At 41.3% G+C, this 20,753-nt stretch overlaps 1 protein-coding gene across 3 annotated transcripts in view; it reads right to left on the reverse strand.

Moving 5' to 3' along the window:
- ABCA5 (ATP binding cassette subfamily A member 5) overlaps nucleotides 1-20,753 on the reverse strand; it is a 72,968-nt gene that overhangs the window by 18,548 nt on the left and 33,667 nt on the right. For all 3 annotated transcript variants that reach the window (XM_075014995.1, XM_075014993.1, XM_075014994.1), the window contains 11 exons: nucleotides 20,402-20,492; nucleotides 19,999-20,138; nucleotides 17,028-17,147; nucleotides 15,813-16,014; nucleotides 14,174-14,343; nucleotides 10,426-10,553; nucleotides 8,782-8,919; nucleotides 4,637-4,750; nucleotides 3,748-3,918; nucleotides 2,588-2,701; nucleotides 825-962 (listed from right to left, as the gene is read on the reverse strand). In XM_075014995.1, coding sequence (XP_074871096.1) covers nucleotides 825-962; nucleotides 2,588-2,701; nucleotides 3,748-3,918; nucleotides 4,637-4,750; nucleotides 8,782-8,919; nucleotides 10,426-10,553; nucleotides 14,174-14,343; nucleotides 15,813-16,014; nucleotides 17,028-17,147; nucleotides 19,999-20,138; nucleotides 20,402-20,492 — 1,526 coding nt within the window. The remainder of the gene's footprint in view (nucleotides 1-824; nucleotides 963-2,587; nucleotides 2,702-3,747; nucleotides 3,919-4,636; nucleotides 4,751-8,781; nucleotides 8,920-10,425; nucleotides 10,554-14,173; nucleotides 14,344-15,812; nucleotides 16,015-17,027; nucleotides 17,148-19,998; nucleotides 20,139-20,401; nucleotides 20,493-20,753) is intronic.

The raw sequence follows: 20,753 nt of genomic DNA on the forward strand, positions 1-20,753 counted from the left end.
TTATTTGTATGATTCTGAGCCTGATTCAGGTTGGCATGGGCTTTACATCAGTACAATTCTATTGACTTCTGTGGAGTTACCCTTTGTTTACATGGGTGCAGAGCTCGGTGGGCAAACTTGTTGGCCAAGGGTGAAATCAGAGTTGGCAAATTGTATGGTGGATCACAAATGCTTGTTGGCCTGAAGTCCTCTCAGGGGCTGATTGGCTACTAGGCCAAAGGGGGGTGGCCCAGCCAACTGGGGAGCAGTGGAAAAAGAAGTGCTCCTGTGCTACCAACAGTTCCAACCCCGGGCTCCCTGGCTGGACTGGGCTATGCCCCTGATTGCACTTCCTGGCTGAAGCTTGAGGGCTGGATGAAAAGGTACGATTGGCTGGATGCAGCCTATGGGCCGTAGTTTGCCCACCATTGGTGTAGAGAGAGAGAAGAATCAGGACCAATATATTTTGTCAATTGCAGGCTCCCAGTAAGCAAAACAAGGAGAAAACTTAACTCCACAGGCAGAAGGATAAGTAATTTGTCTTTACAGAGTTAACAAATGTTCTATTTCTTCTAGCTTCTGAGACTACAAGCAACTTTTCAGCAGTTGGTGCTATTAACAATGCCTTAATTGGCCAGCAGGCATAATACAGACCAATGCAGAAGGCAAAGTCCCCATTCACTTACATGGAGACCAAACATGGTACATTGCAACATATATAAATATTTCTGCCTTTCATGAAGCTAGCCCACGTACCAGTGACCCTGAAGTGACTTTCAAAGTTCTAAAGTTAAATGCCTTATGAAAAGGAACCAACCAATATCCCTAGTGCAGCAAAAGCTTACCTTTATAAAACTAATCAGGCACCCAATAAGAGGATAGATTGGAATGAAGGCACAGAAGACATAATGAAGAATGGTAGTTATCCTAAAAGATCTCATAAAGAATGTTATTTCAGTGATAACAGTAGATACCAAAGCAGTCTAAAAAAAAAGAAGAAAAAGCAACCTCTGTTAAATAAGCAAGCCTATCTCACAAACTGACATGGTCATTGCATTTAACGAATGTTGTAACAAATTGGAAAACTGTATTTTTCCTTAGGAATGCTATGGGATGACTTGGTTTTCCTCTTCACTTTTACATGGGTGCCTGACTCAGTACAGTTAAAACACGCTCTGATGTGGGGTTGTTCAGGTACCCAGGATGGGTGAAGCAATGACACAAGTACCCACGTACTTGTACTCATGTACCTACACTGGGCCTTCAAGTGAGCGTAGAACCTACTTGGCTGGCACCAACCAAATTTGCATATTTTCCTATTTCAATGCTAGGCTGGACATGAAAAGATGCTAAGGGCTTAAAAAGGTGCCCTGGCAAAAAAAAGGAGAGAAGAAATGGTCGGTTCAGCTGGAAGCTTACAGGGACACGGTCCGCACACAGCAAGGCTGACATACAGACTGACTGACTTGAGACTCAAGGTCTGGCAGCACCTGTAACTTGGTGCCCGGACAGAATGGGGAACACGGAGGTTGTCACGTCTACCAAGGAGAATACCAAACATGGCTAAGACGACATGCTGATCTTTGTGAATTTTAAATCCACTCCTCTCAGCTGCCTGCAACATCTGAGCGCCTAGGTTTTGAAGACACTGCTCCTGAGTATCGCTAGCAACCACTGGCTGCCATAACAGAACTCTGGCTCAGCTGCACCCACTAGGTCACACGGCTGGCACCCAGGGGAGTGTAAAATGGAGGGTATGTCTTCACCACGTGGCAGATCGACCCCATCAGGGTCGATCTTCCAGGGTTCGATTTTGCATGCTGAACAGGGACGCATGAAATCGAACTATCTGGAGTCGGCAGTCGACCTCTTTACTCCTCAATATCACGAGTTTCTCCCATGGATCTCCCTCTGTGAGGGCAGCCAGGCAAGTCGATTGCAGATAAATTGATTCAAGCTACACAATTGCCATAGCTAGAATTGCATATCTGCAATTGACTTTAATAACTAGTGTAGACCTGGCTGGAGACCCAGTTGGAGAGCGGCTAGACTGAGAGATCCTGCACCGAAAAGAAGTGGAAGCACAGGCCTGATACCAGAAATGCCTGCACTTGAGGGAGTGGAGGATGATCTCTGAAGGGATCGTGACATTAACTAATCCCTTGTTATATCCTAGTCTATTGCTGTCGCAAGGAAGAGAAGCAAAGTAACATTTATATTACTCAGATTTAAGCCATTTGTCATTTACTTAATTCCTTTCCTTTTCAGTTGCAAGTTAAATAAATGACAAACAGTTTAAATAGGAGGAAATTATTTTCTAAAAATGGTAACTGAGAAAAATGTTGATTTGGCTTTAGGGGAAAAAATGTTCACAGTTAACTAAATATAGCAGGGTCTCAACATTCGTGAGGGTTCCGTGTTTAGAACCCTCGCAAATGTTGATTTTTCGTGACTACGGGGGGCGGGGTCTGCTCCGAGCCCCCGGGGAAATGGCGGCTGCTGGTGTTCCTGCCTGGGGCACCAGGGAAGTGGCTGCTCACAAATAACTGAATTTGCAAACATTACGTTCACAAATTGTGAGATTCTACTGTACCAGAGATTGACTTACCACAGAAAAAATAAATGACCAAAATTCTTTGGTATTCTGCACTTTTTTAAAGGTGAAAGAAACCACATAAGTGAACAGAACTACTGATGGTACATAGCCGATAAGGCAGAAGATCTGCGAGGAAGAAAAAAAAAAAAAAAGACATTTCTTAGAAAGATTCATCATGTATCATGCTGTCAGAAACTACATTATACCAAGGGATAGAAACCTGTTACTCACATTTATTTTGTAAATGCTTAGATACTTCTAGAGTAGATTTTCATCTCCAACTGATCCTCTGCCAATTGAATAGCTAATCTAATTGTTCTGAGATGCTATACTCAGCATGATATGTCCTATTAAAATTTTCTAGTAAAAAATTGCAAGCAGGGCAGCACCTCCATAGTTACATGCTAATCCTTTCTCAAGCAGCGCTATTGGGTCTCCCATAAATACTAATCATGCACATATTTTGGTAAGTTTTGCAGGTTTCATCTTCAGTTATTTTCACAAACAATAAGTGACCTGTGGCACCTTATAGACTAACAGATACCGTAGAGCTTAAGCTTTTGTGAGCAAAGACACACTTCATCAGATGCATGAGTTATTTTCACAGCTTTGTAGAAATTAATACAAGAGTGGGCACATTGGAAGGATGAAATTGTAGTCAAATGATAACATGCTAGTTGCAAGGAAAGCCCAAAGGTTCATAGTTCTCAACTAAGAGTGGTGCTCTAGCGGCATGATCCTGTAAACAATGGACCCTGATAGGCCTGGGATCTCCAACCCTAGAGAGGTTACCCTGATAGAGTGCCCCAGATCAGGGACTCTTATAGCCTCGGCAGCCAACAAGCTGCAAAGTGCAAGAGCTAAGGCTCTCAGCTCCCACGTAGTCTGCTGTCAAAGGTGGGAGCCTGGAAGCTTGGAATCCCCAGTAAGTTAGCAGGTGGTGCTGGCAGGAAGCCAGTCAATTTTCCAACAGAAATTTCTGTCTGAACTTAATCAAAACAGAGCAGCCTCCATGAAACATGTAAATTTCAGCAATCTAGCAACATCCAGTGAAATAAAGGTTGGCTGAAATTTCTCCAACCAGTTCTGACGCTTGCCAACAAAAATGAATGTGTCGTGTTTCTTATACACTTCAATAATGAGAACAGAGAAGTAAAGAAAACTAGACTTACAACAGCAATGAACTTCAAAGTTTCCAAATAAACACCACGATGAAATGCAAATAAGCTTCCGATCATCAGAACAAGAATAACAAAAAATAAAGGAAAGTCAACGACTGCTTGTCCACTCCAGTAAGCAGATGGATAGAGACCGGAGAGCTTAAGCTGAGTATAAGCTTTGATCTGTTAGAGGGAAAAAAATACACTAATGGTCATTTTTAGTTTTGCTTAAACTATATGGGCTTAATTTTTCTCTCAAATAAACACTCAGGCTTTGTGTTAGCATCACTCCAGTGTCTTCACTGGAATTATTCCCAATTTACAAGTTTTGGCCATCAGGGAGGTGGTCTATTTATCCTCATTTTTCCATAAAAAGACTTGCAAGTTTTGAGAAGGAGAGAGGGAAGAAAAACACTCAACAGGTATAGGCGCTATGTGCCGTCTATGATCATACTTTTTGATTTCAGCTCTGCCGCCAGCTACTAGTAGGTTATTAAAAGCCCAGCATGACCAATTTCATCTCCAAATCTAGAGCTAGCTCTTCTCTATGTAATTAAAAAAAAAACTGCTGACATTCATATTTGATTCATGTAATTTGTCTCCGCAACAGCTGGCTGGTCTTCTATAAAATTGAACTTATGTGCATTTATTCTTGGGTAGGTGCACCCAGTAAACAGGCACATTTAAAGTCTTTTGAAAATGGAGCAGTGTTGATATGTCACTGGCTTTGGAAATTGTACTATCGTCTCTGACTCCTCCCACCACTGTGTCCCAGACAACAGCCACTAAGAAGGTATTACTGTTTTATTGTATCATCCAACAATGACCTTAGAAAAAGGTTTTACTTTTGTGCACACACTTAAGATTTAAAATGGCCCAAACTGCATATTTCAAAGATTACCTTATGATTTTCTGCATTTTCCATGGCAAAATATGGTGGCATCCCCGTTACAATGATTCCTAGCAACATTGCTTCAAAAAAGATCTCCAGTTTGAAAATGGTGTCGTGCATTTCCTGAAAAACAATCAGGCTTCAAGACTGGGAAATCAGAATGCAATAGAGACAAAAAGCAAATTTGCTTTATAAAGTTTTTAAACTTGATTTCCTGTGCTCTTGTGCCTAGATGCCTAACATCCCTTAATCTACATATTATTATAAAAGTGTACAAAACTTTGAAATGGCATTGCAATAGAACCCCTTTTATCTGACCTAAATGGGACCGAAGCATGGCTGGATAGTGGAAATGTCAGACAATGCAGGGCTGGCTGCTCTGCTGGGGCCAGCTGCCACAGATATTTTCAAGAAATGGCTCAAGAAAAACAAAGATGAGGTTCTTAAATGCTCAAGCTCTGGTGTGCCAGTTGAATTAAACAGACACATAACATTGAGAAAGGCAAACTGTTCTGCAGAGGAAAACCACTTTTTTAATCTTGATCAAGCCAACCATTCAGAGCTGGTTTTAAATACTGCTGCAGGGCTGGTGGAACATGTCAGATAAAAATGAAATGCTGGATAATCAAAGGTCAGAAAATCGGGGTTCCACTTTATTTGTGTCGGGTGATGCACAAACCTGCAAGTGGTAGGAAATCAAAAAGGACTGTATAGGAAGAGACGTATAGTCTGGACAGGACAGATAACCATTTAGCTCTAAAAGAGCACATATCATAGGTGCTAAGACCTTTTGTGCAGCAGCTGAGATAAAAACACGGTGATAAAGTTTTGCACAGATTTTTGTGCAATTTATAAAATTAATTTAGAAGAGAAAGAAAATGCTAATGCTGAACAGTTGAGTACTGTAACCTCCTCTTTGTTACCTTGGATTATTGAAATCTTCTTCCTCTCAAGTCTATTCAGAATTCTGCTATTAAGATCTTATTGGCTTATTACTCTAATCATATTATTCCACACTCTGAGTCTCTCTTCTGATTCCTTGTTCATGTCCTCATCAAATGCAAACTTCTCCAGTGAAATCTTGATCCCAGTGAAGTAATGGCAAAACTATTGTAAAATTCAACAGGACTGCGGGCAGGTGTACGCTACCCCAGCAGACTGATCTGGCTCAGGGTCTGGTATGCATGCGTGAAATCCTCTCAGGGATTGCAGTCAACCCTGGCACTCCTCATGAGATGGGAGGACTAAGGGAGATTGAAGGGAGAAACTCTCCTGCCAACCTTTCCCAGTAGAGACAGCCAAGTTAGCCAAGCACAGATATGTTGATTTTAGCTATGCAACTGCTGTAGCTAAAATTGCCTATTTGAGGTCCACTTAGCCTAGTGTAGACATAGACAAAGATATCACTCCTTTCCCTTATCTTTAAGTCCCTTCAAAGCCAAGGTCACCCTACCCAGGTGACCTAGTTGGCAACCCACCAAAAGCATCAGCCTCCACTTTTCTTCCTCCAACGTTCCCAACCCTTGCTGCACACTCTATACCACAGGTGTGTGAAGTGCAGTGTGGGCCCCCTTCCGGGTGTGTGTGTGTGAAATTTCATAAGCACAATCAGCAGCTGGGTCTCAGCCTCATCCCTCTCATTAAAATGTTGAAATATGTTACTGGTTTTATATCTGTGCATTCAACATTTATACACTGATTAATAGTTTTTACATTCTACAGACTTATTTTCTTACATGTGCCAAGAGGTCTTATCTTTTTTTAAATTTGAACATAACCCAAATTTCCATCAGTTTGGATTACATCAGACAAGTTGGCAGGGGGCCTGCTAATTGCAGAGATGAAAAATGGGGCCCGACATAAAACGTTTGCTCAGCCCTGCGCTATACACCAGTGTGCTCTCTCTCGCACTGTGCCTTATGCATGGGAAAAACACTGATAAAATTGCCTTATCCTCCTCTTATGAGCCACCTCTATCACCATCTAATCCAAGCTATTTAGATGGCAAGTGCTGATCACCTTGCTTGCCCTTTTTCTTTCTGTCATGAATGAATGTGCGTAAAGGGTTAAACCCAGAGAAAGTAGGTCCTCTTTTGGCAGACAGCCTAGTAAGCCAAACGGAGGGCGAGAGGGGTTTTATTTTTTTTTTGAATGGAATGCTGAGGAGTCTTCGTCTGCAGCTGGATCAAGGAAGAGGCCAAAATGACGGATCTTAAGCAAGCTTAATTCCAGTAAATATGCTGCCCACATCATAATCGCTGCAGAGATATGTAAGTAGAAAGGAAATGTTCACTTAGACACAATCAGGTTATTTTTATTTTGGATTTGGTATGGGACTTTCCAGGCTGGTTGATATATTTTCCCCCTGTACACTGTAACTTCTACGCTGAATCCCAGGGAAGTAATTCTCTATGCTCTAACCTCGATGATTTTAGTTGCTTTGATTACGCCGAACAACCAAGTGTGCTGTATCACCTTCCTGGTACATTTTATTTTCTGTTTTGTTAATAAATTACTTTTTTAAAGTAATAATTTGATTCCTGTGTTCTAAGGAAAAGTCTGTGTCTTTCCGTGCCTACATTGAAAGTTAAGCTATCAGATTACAACTTACTTTCTTCTCGTTGTTTCCAAGTCTCTCCTAAGGGAGGGGCGCAGCTTGGGTTTACTTCACAGGGAGATAGCAACATGTGTCTTCCTGAGATTTTGAGGGGACTCCCTCGATCTGTCGACAGAAGTTACTGTTGGAAGAGGTCTTCCAACAAAACTTCTGTCGACAGATTGCGGCCACACACGAAAATGGATCACTCCGTCAACCTTCGCTGTTGACAGAGTGCCCAGACTGCCTGCCCGGTCTCTCAACAGAATGGCCAACTGGAAACAGAGCAGACAGGGCTTCCCAGGGTCCCAGAAGCCCTGACTGTCAACAGAGGACCCCCCTGGAGCATCCACACTGGCTTTCAGTTGACAGATTTTTGAGAAAGGTGTTCTGCCTCCTGGGGGAAAGGCAGAACGTTGTCGATGAAACTGCCGCATTCCATCGATTTACTGTCAACAGAATGCCTTTGCAGTGTGGACACACGGCAAGCTTTGTCGACAAAACTTTCTACTGCAGACGTAAGGCTTGGTGGTGGCAGCACCCCTCTCCCACCACTCAGGGTCAGGGAATCTGTGATCTTGGGGAGATTTTTTTAAGTGGAACCTAGGAAGGCAAGGCATTTTTCAAGTTTTTGTGGGCCCCCAATTTTTGCACTTGGAGTGTCAGAGTGGAGATCAGCCCTGACATTTTCCTACTCCTTGCTAACTCCCCCATCCAACAATACATAATTAAAGTTGTGCTAGTATCTCACCACGTTAATTTGTTTGTGTGGGATATATCAAATCACTACTCATGCTCCATTTGTGTTCTTAGAACTGGAGAGGGAGGGATAACCCAGTGGTTTGAGCATTGGCCTGCTAAACGCAGGGCTGTGAGTTCAATCTTTGAGGAGGCCATAGGGACTTGGGGCAAACAGATTTAAAAAAAGAGGTGGGGGAGGGAGGATAGTGCTTGGTCCTGCCAAGAAGCAGGGGACTGGACTCAATGACCTCCCAAGCTCCCTTCCAGCTCTATGAGATGTGTGAACTTCTCTTTTCTACGTTGGTGCAATGCTCTGGATTGGGGACCTCAGGCATCACCATAATACACATATTTACAACATAAACTTATATAATATGTTTTTTGCAATTCAATTTTTGTCAAAAGCTGGAAATAAGTGCTAGGGGAGGGATCAATTGATGATTACGTGTTCTCTTCATTCCTCTGGGATACCTGGCATTGGCCACTTTTGGAAGACAGGATACTGGGATCGACAGATGTTTGATCTGACCCACTATGGCTGCTCTCTGCACTGTTTAATGTGCAATACTTCGTTACCCTGGAGGCTTTAAATGGTGCAAAAAGCTGGTAATAAAACCGGTCTGAATTAAATGACCATGTTCAGAGGTTTATTGAATCATAGCTACATTTTGTCACATGCTGCAGCACAGGACTAATCTTAAGGAGTGCCTAAATATCCAAAGTTACAAAACTAGAAGCACAACTGTGATTTTGCTGTTGTTCATCTGTAATTATGCAATTTTAGCCTATGATACTTCCTGATTCGAACTCCACCTACTTGAGTGAATGGGTTACTCCAAATTTGAATATTCTCGGTCACATTTAAGTTACGGAGAAAGAGGTTGCTAATAATGTTCATCAAAACTGGGAGAGAGTGCACCATCGTACTGTTGAATACAGCTGTAAAAATGTAGTTCTAGAAAGAAAAAGATTTTCCAAGTTAATGTTGCAGCATGAAGGTTAGTACTGAGATATCACTAGAAGAACTGCCATAAGAAGAACTGAAGATTGAATAAAAATTCTTGGTACCATATAGCACTCCTTAAAAAGCATGGTGTTACTGAGACTTACCCTAACTCATTAAAAATATTCACAATCTAAAGGAAAGAAACATAACCAAATTAATTCCAATGAAAACAACAATGAAAATGTGCTGCTTGGCGACAAGTTTGGTCGTTACCTAATCATAATACTAGTCTGCAGTGTTGTAGTATTGTTGGGTCCCATGGTCTTTGAAAGACAAGGGGTCACAGTAGTATTTTTTTTATTGGACCAGCTTCTGTTAGTGAGAGAGAGAAACTTTTCAAGCTACACGGAGCTCTTCCTCAGGTCAAACTTGTCACATATGGGGAGTAGATAGTCAAGTTACATAAACTGTTATCATTCCACTGGAGTCTGAACTATGACAGTTTGAACTTGGTGAGGATCTGCCCCCTGTTCTGTAACAAATTCATGATCACTGTACCAAGACATGAGAACAAAAGGCAGGAGAGACCCACAAAAGCTCATCACCTAATAAATTATTTTGTTAGTCTTTAAAGTGCTACTAGATGGCTTTTTTGTTTTGATAAGAGTCTCGTTGTTTGGCAGAGCCCAGAATGTGAACTGAGAATGAGGTAACAATCGAATATGAAAGAGACTGTGCTGGATGGACAGGTTTAATGTATTACAACACCCAGATGTTTTTGATGTTTAATAAACAGACCAAATGTAAAATAGATGTGAAGAAATTCTCTGATCCACAGCATGAATCCACTGTTACCTTATGCTAAAACATCTTTCTCTTCTCTTAAAAAATGAGAGGTGCTTAGAAGGACTGCAAATGTGAGGTGTTGGGATTTTTTTAAATAAATCAACACCAATTACACTGAAGAATGAGCCTGAGATTTAGGTAGAAATTTAATCACTTTCATGCTTTCACATTCCACTCACACAGAACGTAAAAACAACATTCTGGACAATTTACAAATTAAATAATTGATTTTTAATGCCAGCCACTTAAATACTGGCAGGCTCATAATAAATTATTTAAGTTCTTTCTTGACTTTTAATTTCAATATGGAAAATGTGAAATGTTATTCTACTGTAACAAGTCTACTGAAGTTATGTTTATCTTGCTAAAATTCCCAGTCTATTAATAGACAAGCCATCCTCTGTCAGGCAATAAGCAATATTTTCGTCATTGTGTTATTACCTCACATTAGAAAAGTTCTACAATTAACTTCTTAAAAATACCTAGCATCTGGAGAGGGTAGAGAAAGTTCAGGTGCATATCACAGACTATATATTTAACTACCACTAACATCATAATTTAAATACGAGCAATATCTCCTGAAAACACTGGTCATCAAAAAGAGCCCCAAAAACTACTACTGAGGTACCCTAAAAAAGGCCAGCAGTACCACATGCCCATCTTACTTACCTTTTCTGAAAGAGACACATTTAACGCGGCAGTGTGAGGTGCAACTGACAAGTAATCGCTATCATTGAACATCTCAGTCAGTATCTTCTGGTTTCTGAGAACACTGATGAGGTCATCAATATCTGAGTCTAGTAGAAGGCAATAAAGAAGCAGACATGACCACTCATCACAAAAGGATCTCATTGCATACTAACTTTACCCAAATTAGGAACGTGTTTATAATCAAGAAGGAGCGGTTTTCTTATATAATCTTTACAAGAAGTTACTGTTGTTTCTCCACATATGTAGATGCTTCAAATATTTAAACAGTGTTTATGTTTTGATCTCAGCTCCCTCCTCCTGCATTCACACAAAAGAAAATAAAGCAATTTTTGTTTGCTCTGTACATCAAATTAAATTTAAGTTCATAGAATCACAGAAGATTAGGGTTGGAAGAGACTTCAGGAGATCATTTTATTCAACTCCCTGGTATAAGCAAGACCAATTCTAACTAAATCACTGCAGCCTGTGCTTTGTCAAGCTGGGGCTTAAAAACCTGTAAGGATGGTAATTCCACCACCTTCCTAAATTAACCAATCCAGTGCTTCACCACTCTCCTGGTGAAACAGTTTTTCCCAGTATCCAGCCTAGACCACTCCCACCACAACTTGAGACCATATTTTCTTTTCTCATTTGCCACTGGTGAGAATAACATAGCTCTCTCCTCTTTGGAACTCCCCTTTAGGGAGCTGAAGGCTGCTATCAAATCCCTCCTCTATTCTTTTCTTCTGCAGCTCAAATAAGCCAGTTACCCTCAACCATTTCTCTCAAGTCATGTGCCACAGACACCTAATCATTCTTGTTGCCCTTGGCTGGATTCTCTCCAATTTGTCCAGATCCTTTCTGCAGTGAGGAGTCCAAAACTGGACACAATACTCCAGACGTGGCTCCCTCCATGGTGGAAGAGAGTGGAATAATTTACTGCCAACGCTCTTACTAATGCAGGTCCAATACACTATTACCCTTCTTGGCACACTCTTGACTGATATCCAGCTTCATGTCTACCGTAATCCCTAGGTCATGGGTCTGCAACCTGTGGCTCGACAGCCACATGCTGATCCTTAAGGACTTCTTTGTGGCTCCCAATGCTATAATTGCAAAGTGCTTTTTTAAAAAAAACTCCTGATTATATTTGCTAAAAGGTGAATGTCTAAAAGCCCCCAAATGAACTATTCATATCTAAATAGCAAACAAAACGTTACCTCAAAAATTTGATAACTCCCCCTAGCATTCTCCAGAGAGCGAAAGAAGGTTTGGGAGTGATAATCAGGAAGACAGCGGTACAAACACACACAAAGTGTGAGGAAATAGAACATGTGAAAAGTTTGTGACATCCTACAATCAACATATATCATATTACAAATCATTGTGTGCACGCTGTTCTTAAAATAGGGGTTAAAACATAAGAATGGCCATTACTGGGTCAGACCAAAATCCATCTAGCCCAGCATCCCATCTGCCAACAGTGGCCAGTGCCAGGTGCCCCAGATGGGGTGGACTGAAGACAACCATCAAGCGACTTGTCTCCTGCCGTCCATCTCCAGCCTCTGACAAACAGAGGCCAGGGACACCATTCCTACCCCTTGGCTAATAGCCTTTTATGGACCTAACCTCCATGAATTTATCTAGCTCTTCTTTGAGCTCTCTTATAGTCCTAGCCTTCACAGCCTCCTCTGGCAAGGAGTTCCACAGATTGACTGTGCGCTGTGTGAAAAAGACTTTTTTTTTTTATTAGTTTTAAACCTGCTACCCATTAATTTAATTTGGTGTCCTCTACCTCTTATCTTCTGAGAACAAGTAAATAACTCTTCTTTCTTCACCCTCTCCACAGCACTCTTGATGTTATAAACCTCTATCATATCCCCCCCGTCTCCTCTTTTCTTAAACTGAAAAGTCCCAGTCCTTTTAACCTCTCCTCATGTGGGACCCATTCCAAATCCCTAATCATTTTAGTCGCCCTTTTCTGAACCTTTTCTAATGCCAAAATATCTTTTTGAGGTGAGGAGACCACATCTGTATGCACTATTCAAGGTGTGGGCGTACCATAGTTTTATAAAGGGGCAGTAAAATACTCTGTGTCTTGTTTTGTATCCCTTTTAAAATAATTCCTAACATCCTATTTGCTTTTTTGACTGCTGATGCATACTGCATGGATGTTTTCAGAGAGCTACCCACGATAACCCCAAGATCTCTTTCCTGATTAGTTGTAGCTAAATTAGCCCCCATCGTATTGAATGTATAGTTGGGGTTATTTTATCCAACGTGCATCACTTTACACTTATCCACATTAAATTTCATGAAAATTAAATTACATTGAAAAGCATGGTTTGATGTTATTTATTAAGGACCATCTCGTATTCACATGCAATACAGTCTTGAATTATTGAGTTTTTAACTGAATTGGAAAAAAACAGCTCTTCTTGCTAATTTGGTTGTGACCCCTGCCCTAGGTCCTTTTGTGCAGAGCTGCTACTTGGCCAGTCAGTCCTCAGCCTGTAGCAGTGCTTGGGATTCTTCCATTCTAAGTGCAGGACTTTGCATTTGTTTTTGTTGAAATGAACCTCATCAGATTTCTTTCGGCCCAATCCTCCAATTTGCCTAGGTCACTGAGGACCCAATCCCTACTCTCCAGCACACCTACCTCTCCCACCAGCTCAGTGTCATAAGTTCATAAATGGATCATAAAAATATCATGAGGCACATGGACAATCAAAGTTTCAGTCAGAGATTTTTTAACTGGCATTATTTATCGTTTTTATGCTCTTTTGGAAACCAGGGTTCAGACAAGTGAGATCGTAAGGTACATAGACTGTCTGCATAAAAGATATTTGATACATGACGTGTTATTGTGATGGCTAGGGAGCCATGAACTTTACCCTACAAAATCTTAACAAAATAGGGAGGATGGATGAGTAATTTGACTTCACTACTTTTAACACACACTTTTCAAAAGCGCTCAGCATTGACCTAACTCTGCTCCCATTGACTTCAATGCTGGGAGCTTTCCCACCCTTACTTTGCACAGGTGTTTGTTTAAGAAAGCCATTTTAATTCTCATAGCAGCATATAGAGTCAAAATGCCATATAATGGAAAGATTGAAGAATTTCTTGATCTTCATCCTATAGCTCCTGACAGCAGCTTTTAAGCAAGTAGAGATAAAAAATCATTTGATTTTAGGCTGCACTACTTAAAGATCACCCATGACTGATTGGTGTCAAGTATCGGAGGGGTAGCTGTGTTAGTCTGGATCTGTAACAGCAACGAAGGGTCCTGTGGCACCTTATAGACTAACAGAAAAGTTTTGAGCATGAGCTTTCGTGAGCACAGACTGATGAAGTGATGAACTGATAAAGTGAGTCTGTGCTCACGAAAGCTCATGCTCAAAACTTTTCTGTTAGTCTATAAGGTGCCACAGGACCCTTCGTTGCCATGACTGATTAACACTGAAATATTCCCATTTTAAAGACTATTGGATACTTTTTTCTTCTCTGAGTTTCACATTAAAATATGTCAACCACCAGCCATTCACTGAAATGATCATTCTAGAAACTCTGGGCTGTGCATTCTACCCTCTTTATTCGTATTCTGCAAGCTTTACTGTCTCACACCAATGGAATGTTATGTTTAAAAGATAATACTAGCATATTAAATACACAACAGCAATCCACTATAAGTGTAATTACTTTTTTTTTCCTTCCCCCTTCTCACCTGTGGAGTTCTGAAGGAGAAGACTTGTTTTGTACTTGTGATATTTTTCTCCAGGTTTCAGCAAGTACAAATCTGGGGAAAGTTGGGTTGGAACCACGTAATTTTTGAAGTAGCGATGTATCAGAAACATAAAAATCTGAACTACAAGAAAAACTAATAAAAGCAACAACCTGAAAGATATAGGGGATTTAAGGAAAGTTCAGTGGAAACAGATACAAATTATTTGCATATTATTTAAAAAACACGTTTTCCCCCAGGTGACTCTCACAGACCCACAATAGAGACATTATCCTTTCGGTTAAGGGGGGTTTAATCATCAATACTGCGCTTCAGTCCACAGACCACAGTTAACAAAAACCAGAAACATAAAAGGCAAGTCCTTATTGACTGCTTATCATAATTCAAAATTGCTCCTCCCATAAACCAGCCTGATCCTGGCCTGCATATCACGTTACACCACCTAGACAATGGTCAGCCTCTAGGTTAGCCTGAGAGAGGCTCTGTTTGTATTATTTTCTTGCCATCCAGGGGGGCTGAGAGCCACTGTGGACCCCAGGGCAGGTGAGAGGGGGGACCTGGCTCTGTGCCCCTGAAAAGGCATGATCAAAGACGGAAGGGGCAGGAACTAGAACAGTGCCACCTGGACTTTGGCATTGGGCTCCCTCCCTCTCTGCTAGCTGCACGGAGTGATGCTGCCATGGCAGTTCAAAGGGGCCTGGAGCTCTGTCCGCCATCGCTCCTTCGGTCACAGCAGTAGCCGGAGTTACAGGCCCCTTTGAAACACCAGGCCCCTATGCAACTGTCTCCCTTGTCCCTCCATGCTGCATGCCTCCCCGGCTCTGCATCAGCAGGCTTGTTGGCCTCTTATCAGCTGTTTGTCTTCTGTCATGTCCCCCAGCATCACAATCTTTCTGACTGTAATCACTCCCTTGCCCTGATTTCACACCCTCCCCCAACTCATTCAATTTCACTTGCCTTAAAACCTGGCCACATGACACTTGCCAGCTTTCAGAGCACTCTCATCCCTACAACCTGCAGCTTTCTGACACCTGTTGCACATAATGCAGCTCCTCCCAAACCAATGAGTAACACTGTCAGTATATTAGTTTGATACATTTTCATTTAGGTACCAAAACGCAATGTTCTGAACAGCCCATAATTTCATCATTTTCCGTGCAGCACTTTAACCCCACCCTTGGTGAAACTTTCAGCACTGATCCAACATCAATGGTACATATAGGATTCTCCTTGTCCTCTGCCTCCCCTGCTGGTGCATTTCAACACTCTCTCTATTATCCCTTTTTCAACATGCAACCACTAGAGGCTCGTTTTTGCAGCTAGAGGTGCAGATACAAATTTTATACCTATGTAGGTCTCTACTCCTCTCCATAAACTGAAGCGCATAACTCCAATGTCACATCCTTCAACTTACCTAACATTCTGAATATCCAGTTTAAAAACCATAACAAGAAGCTACTGCATACAGCGCAGACGTACAACAAACTACTAAAACATGTTACTAAAACATGTCTAAGCACGGCTTACTCTCTATATCTAAGCATGTTTGGCAGTTGAATTTTTGATGCTCAAACAGATTTTGCTAAAAAAAAAAAAAAAGGGAAGGAATCTTAATACTCACATAACTCTCACTGACTTATTTTCACGTCTTAAGTTAAGGAAGTGAACCTTTGCTATAGTAGCAACCTGCTGTTTCCAGAGAGCTTTACGGCTCACTGGAGATGATGATGTCTCAGAGAGTATCAGAAAGCTTTGTTCCATGTCGTCAAGCGATTTTGTATCCACTTCCTCACCCACTGACTGGGAATTAAAGATGCTATAGTCTATAGGGAAAGAGAAGAGGATATAAATGGAAACATAGGATTTACTTTTCCTGGACCAAGCCAGTGGACCAAGTAATGTCATGTCCCATCTTCAGGAGGAGTGAAATGACAGTACAAAGTTTATACAAAACATCTAAACAAATTGTAGTCCTGTGCCGAAACTGAAAACCTCCTTTCTGGTTCCTTCAGCAACCAGCAAAAGGAGGACACCTTACTAAGCTCAATTAATTTGTCCCATGCAATTACCAATATTGCTAGATATCATGGATTATTCAACTGTTACATGTTTTCTAAGGAATTTCACGGGCACAGGATAGTTTAACACCCTGGTGTTAACAAAAAAGGTAGAAAAGAGACAAACATTTATTCTATGAAACACTGAAACTAGCAGGGTAGTGCTTACTTTCGGATTGCAAGGAGCATTCAAACAGGCCTTTGCTTTTCCACCCGCAGTCAGAGGTGCAATTAAATGTGGGTCCAAATTATGGTTAGATATTTAAGTTCTGATTTACAAAAACAAATATATTTTTCGAATCACAGTTGGAAATCTGAAGTATGCTTCATGTGTCCACAACTCAGTGCACATGCTAAATCACACAGGGAAAATGCTATATCACCTATGAAAAATCTATTTTTGAACTTTCAGCTATGATGTCCACCTTATTAAAAAAAGAAAAAAAAAAAAGGAAATCAGATTCAAGACTCAAATTCATCCCTGTAAAGTAAAGAAGGTCAGCACAACACCTCTACAGCCATAGACATCTGACAGGGACTATTTTCCACCCATTTTGCCCTTTGTTTGCTGTTCTGGTGAGGTATTTCCAAGAGCCCACAACAGCAGGTGATCTTAAGTGTCATATACAGTTTGATGCAATATTCCCTCAGAGGAATTTTTTGTTATTATTTCCATAACAAGCTTCTAATAGTGAAAACTGCTCAATAAAATTTTACAAAAATTAATCATGACTAATCAAGTCACAAAGAAAAATGTAAATATTATAGTTACATCTCACCTGCGTGATCAATTTCTGCTTCAATTTCCAGCTTCAGGAAGACATCCTCCAAGGTTGTCATGGAAACTCCATAAGTAATAACACCCAAATGTGAATGAGTGTCTAGATCAGAAAATAATCCTGTAGGTGTAATAATGTGGTTGCTTAGAAACAAAATTGTATTTGCTCACCAAAACTGTCTCTGATTTAATAAATAAGCATAGTATGCCCCACATAAGGTGAGACTCTCTAATGAATACATACAATGTACACACAAGGTATTAGGGAGCCCTAGATTAGGGCACTGTGTTTAATGCAAGGATGAGTTTTCTGCTTAAAGTACAAATATGTTGCATATCCATTCATCCTCAGAATCTTACAAGTTAGTTCATTAAATAGTCCATGAGTTAAAATTAATTTTTAAACAGTCCTTAAAAATGTAGCAACTGTCAGACCTGTGTTTTGTTCCCAGTTATCTTATTAATAACACTCAGTGAAATTTTCTGAATGGCTTAGTCAGAAAAAGGTGTTGTCCCTGCCCACATCTGAAACTGCATGTATCTATATAATCTTCAGCCCAATGGTTTCTTGGTCTGTAGGAGAGACAGGTTTGAATCCCCACTCTTGGGCTAAGACATGAATCAGACCTTTTTCTCCTCAGATCAAACAGCCTAATCACCAGATATAGACATTCTGTTCTACTTTTCATGAGTACACACATATTCATTTGGCCAGAGAAAGAAGAAGTCTCTCCAGTGGAGTTTAAGGCTCTCACTACTCAGGTAAACGTGGATTTAGATCTTGCCATCTGATTCAGAGGAGGATTTGAATCCATATGTCCTACCTCCACACAGAATATTAATGCATGAGAGGGCAAAAATCAAAGCACTCAAACAAACCTGAAAGAGCCCCTGTAATATAATTTACCCCCAAGTTTTCCTCTAGTCTTTCAACCTTAACTTCATTTTTAAGTAGTTTTTGCCAGGGATTTGATTCAATCCATTGTATTTGGTCCACCCTCCCTCTCACAGTAGCATATTTCCCAGTGGCGATACAGAGGGGTCTCAACATTCGCAAGGATTCCATGTTGAGAACCCTTGCAAATGTTGAATTTTGCAAATATGGCTCCCGCCTGGAGCCTGGCTGATGGTACTCCTGCCCGGGGCCTCGGGGGAAGCAGCCGCTCACAAATAATTGAATTCGCAAACATTAAGTTTGCAAAATCTCGAGACCCTACCATACAATGTCCTTTCCAGCTCACAACGGGCTGGCACTCCATATGGTATGGGTCTCTTTTGCTACCCTTCAACTAAAACCATCCAAGTCGTTTTTATTACAACTTGACCCAAGCAAAAAAAGGATGAATTTAGTATAAGAGCTTCACCTTGGATCAAGAGCAGGGTCCAGGGTTCCCAGTAAGCTGAGTGCTTGGGTGGCTGCCCAGGAGAGATTTGGTTGCCACCCAGCTGATTAACAGAGCACCTCCAGCCACCCCCAGAGGGCAGTGTGTTTCTATTGGTGGTGCACATCCTCACATGCCTTGGTGCACATAATAAAATTTATTTCACCCACAAATGAAAAAAAAATTAATGGGAACGCCGTTAGAATCCTCTGCATTTCCATTGTTAAAAACCATCCTCCACTTCTTTACCTATTTATTGCCAACGTCTGACCTCATAATTAATGTACCAGGCTTCCTGTCATGGAAGGCTAGGCCGCCTTGAGCGGCTGCAAGGATGAATGAGTTGATGGACCCCTTTTCTCCTCCAGATGCTGAGCACAGTCCCTAAAGCAGTGTTGGGTCTTGTCTTACGCTTGAAATGTTATAGAGGCACCAGCAGCTAGGCCTGTGTTGTGCTCCAGTGTAGACACTACTGCCTACACTGAGGGGAAAGGATCTCCGGTTGATGCAGATTCGTGGTGTCCACGAAGTTCCGAAGCAGTAGCCACTCTACAGGCTACTGCTACAGCAAACTTGCCACATTATTCTGAATATATATATTTATTATTCACACACTCAACCAGCCAAACAGCCACATGTGGCTAGTGTGTTGGACACCACAAGTGTAGATAATCCACTTTTCCGAGACGTGGTATCTAAGCTGATGGAAAAATTGTTCACTTCACCCAGTGATGTCTAGACAGGGGGAAGAGAGGATGGAGGATTAGGTTGCTTTGTCTACACCATTCAGGAAATGTGGATTTCTGAGCAACCTAGCTGGATTGACCTAACTTTTTAGCGTAGCTCAGGCCTAACACTACGTCTACACTACAAGTGCTGCAGCAACACAGTTATAGTGCAGTAACGTAGACACTTATTACAGTGATAAAGGGATTCTTCTGTCACTGTACCCTCTGAGGTAGTAGCTAGGTCAGTGGAAGAATTCTTCCTTCCATCAGCCTAGCAATGTTTATATTGGAGGTTAGGTTGGCTTAACTTTCTCAGAGAGTTGTGAATTTTTCACCTCTCTTAGCAACATAACAGGGTTGATTTCAGTTTCAAGTGTAGACCAAGCTTAAGGTATGTAACTCCAGCTACATGAACAGAGTAACTGGAGTTGAGGTACCTCAGGTCAAGTTACTGTGGCATCCCCAATGCAGGCAGTCAACAGGAGAAACTCTCCCTTCCACTCCCTTTCCTCTTCTCCATGTGGTGAAGCACTGAGTCAATAGGAGTATGATCAGTGGTGGATTTAGCCGGTCGTTACTAGATCTGCTAAATCAACCCCTGGGAGATTAAGCTTGACAGCATCAATCTCCTGGTAAATGTAAATAAGACTTTAGTCCCTACCTGTCAAAGAAATAAACAAGCAACTGGGAATTAAGGAAAAGAATATACTTATAAATTTTCAACACTGTCAGTCTTCACTAATTATAAACACTGATAAAAGTATATATATAAAAATGACAACATACTTCACTGAAGGTACTCTCATGATCAGCTGATTCCACCCTTCCATTACCTCTTTACTGAATTACAATAGCAGCATACCTGAAAACTTGTCCATGTCTTTAAAAGGTAAGGTATACACGAGCTGCAGTTCATTCTGTTGCACCAAGCTGGCTTCAGGGATATGCTGCCTGATCAAGGCTGTTGTAGCTTCTATATTGCAATACCCATCTATGTGCATACTAAAAATACAAAGTATTTTAAAACCTCTTTGTTTCTACGTTGCCATTTTTGAAAATAAGCAGTCCTGTAGCACCTTAAAGACAAACAATTTTATTTATTAGGTAACGAGCTTTTGTGGATAACACCCAGTTCATCAGGTTCTCCCTTCCAAGACTATTTTTGAAAGGGTAGCCAACCGCGTGAAAGTGACATCTAATCTTAATTGGAAGACAAAGCAAATATAAAATGACACACTGAAGGTGGCTTAGAAGTTGCAAAATACCTCAACCGGTAGCCAATTCCCCACTTGGTTTTGAGGAAGAGAGAGGAGCCAACACATTTCAGCATCCCTTGAGAAATCACAGCTTTTCGATCTAGAAACCGAAAGAGGAGTTTTTGTTATGAAGACCCTCAATCTACCCACAAACTATGGCATGACTAAATAGAGACCACCGCTGCACACTGGCAGTGCAACGAGCATCTGGTCACCTTACACCAGGAATGGGCAACCACATTGGGTGAGAGAGTCACACGAGCAGCCCTCCTTCACCACAGTGGGCCGCAGCAGGCTGCAGCCCTGTTTATCCGCCTCTCCCACGTGCCTCTCACACACTGAAGCCTCACACTTCACTGCA

This window comes from Carettochelys insculpta, chromosome 20 (assembly GCF_033958435.1).
Source record: "Carettochelys insculpta isolate YL-2023 chromosome 20, ASM3395843v1, whole genome shotgun sequence".
NCBI classification, from domain to species: Eukaryota; Metazoa; Chordata; order Testudines; family Carettochelyidae; genus Carettochelys; species Carettochelys insculpta.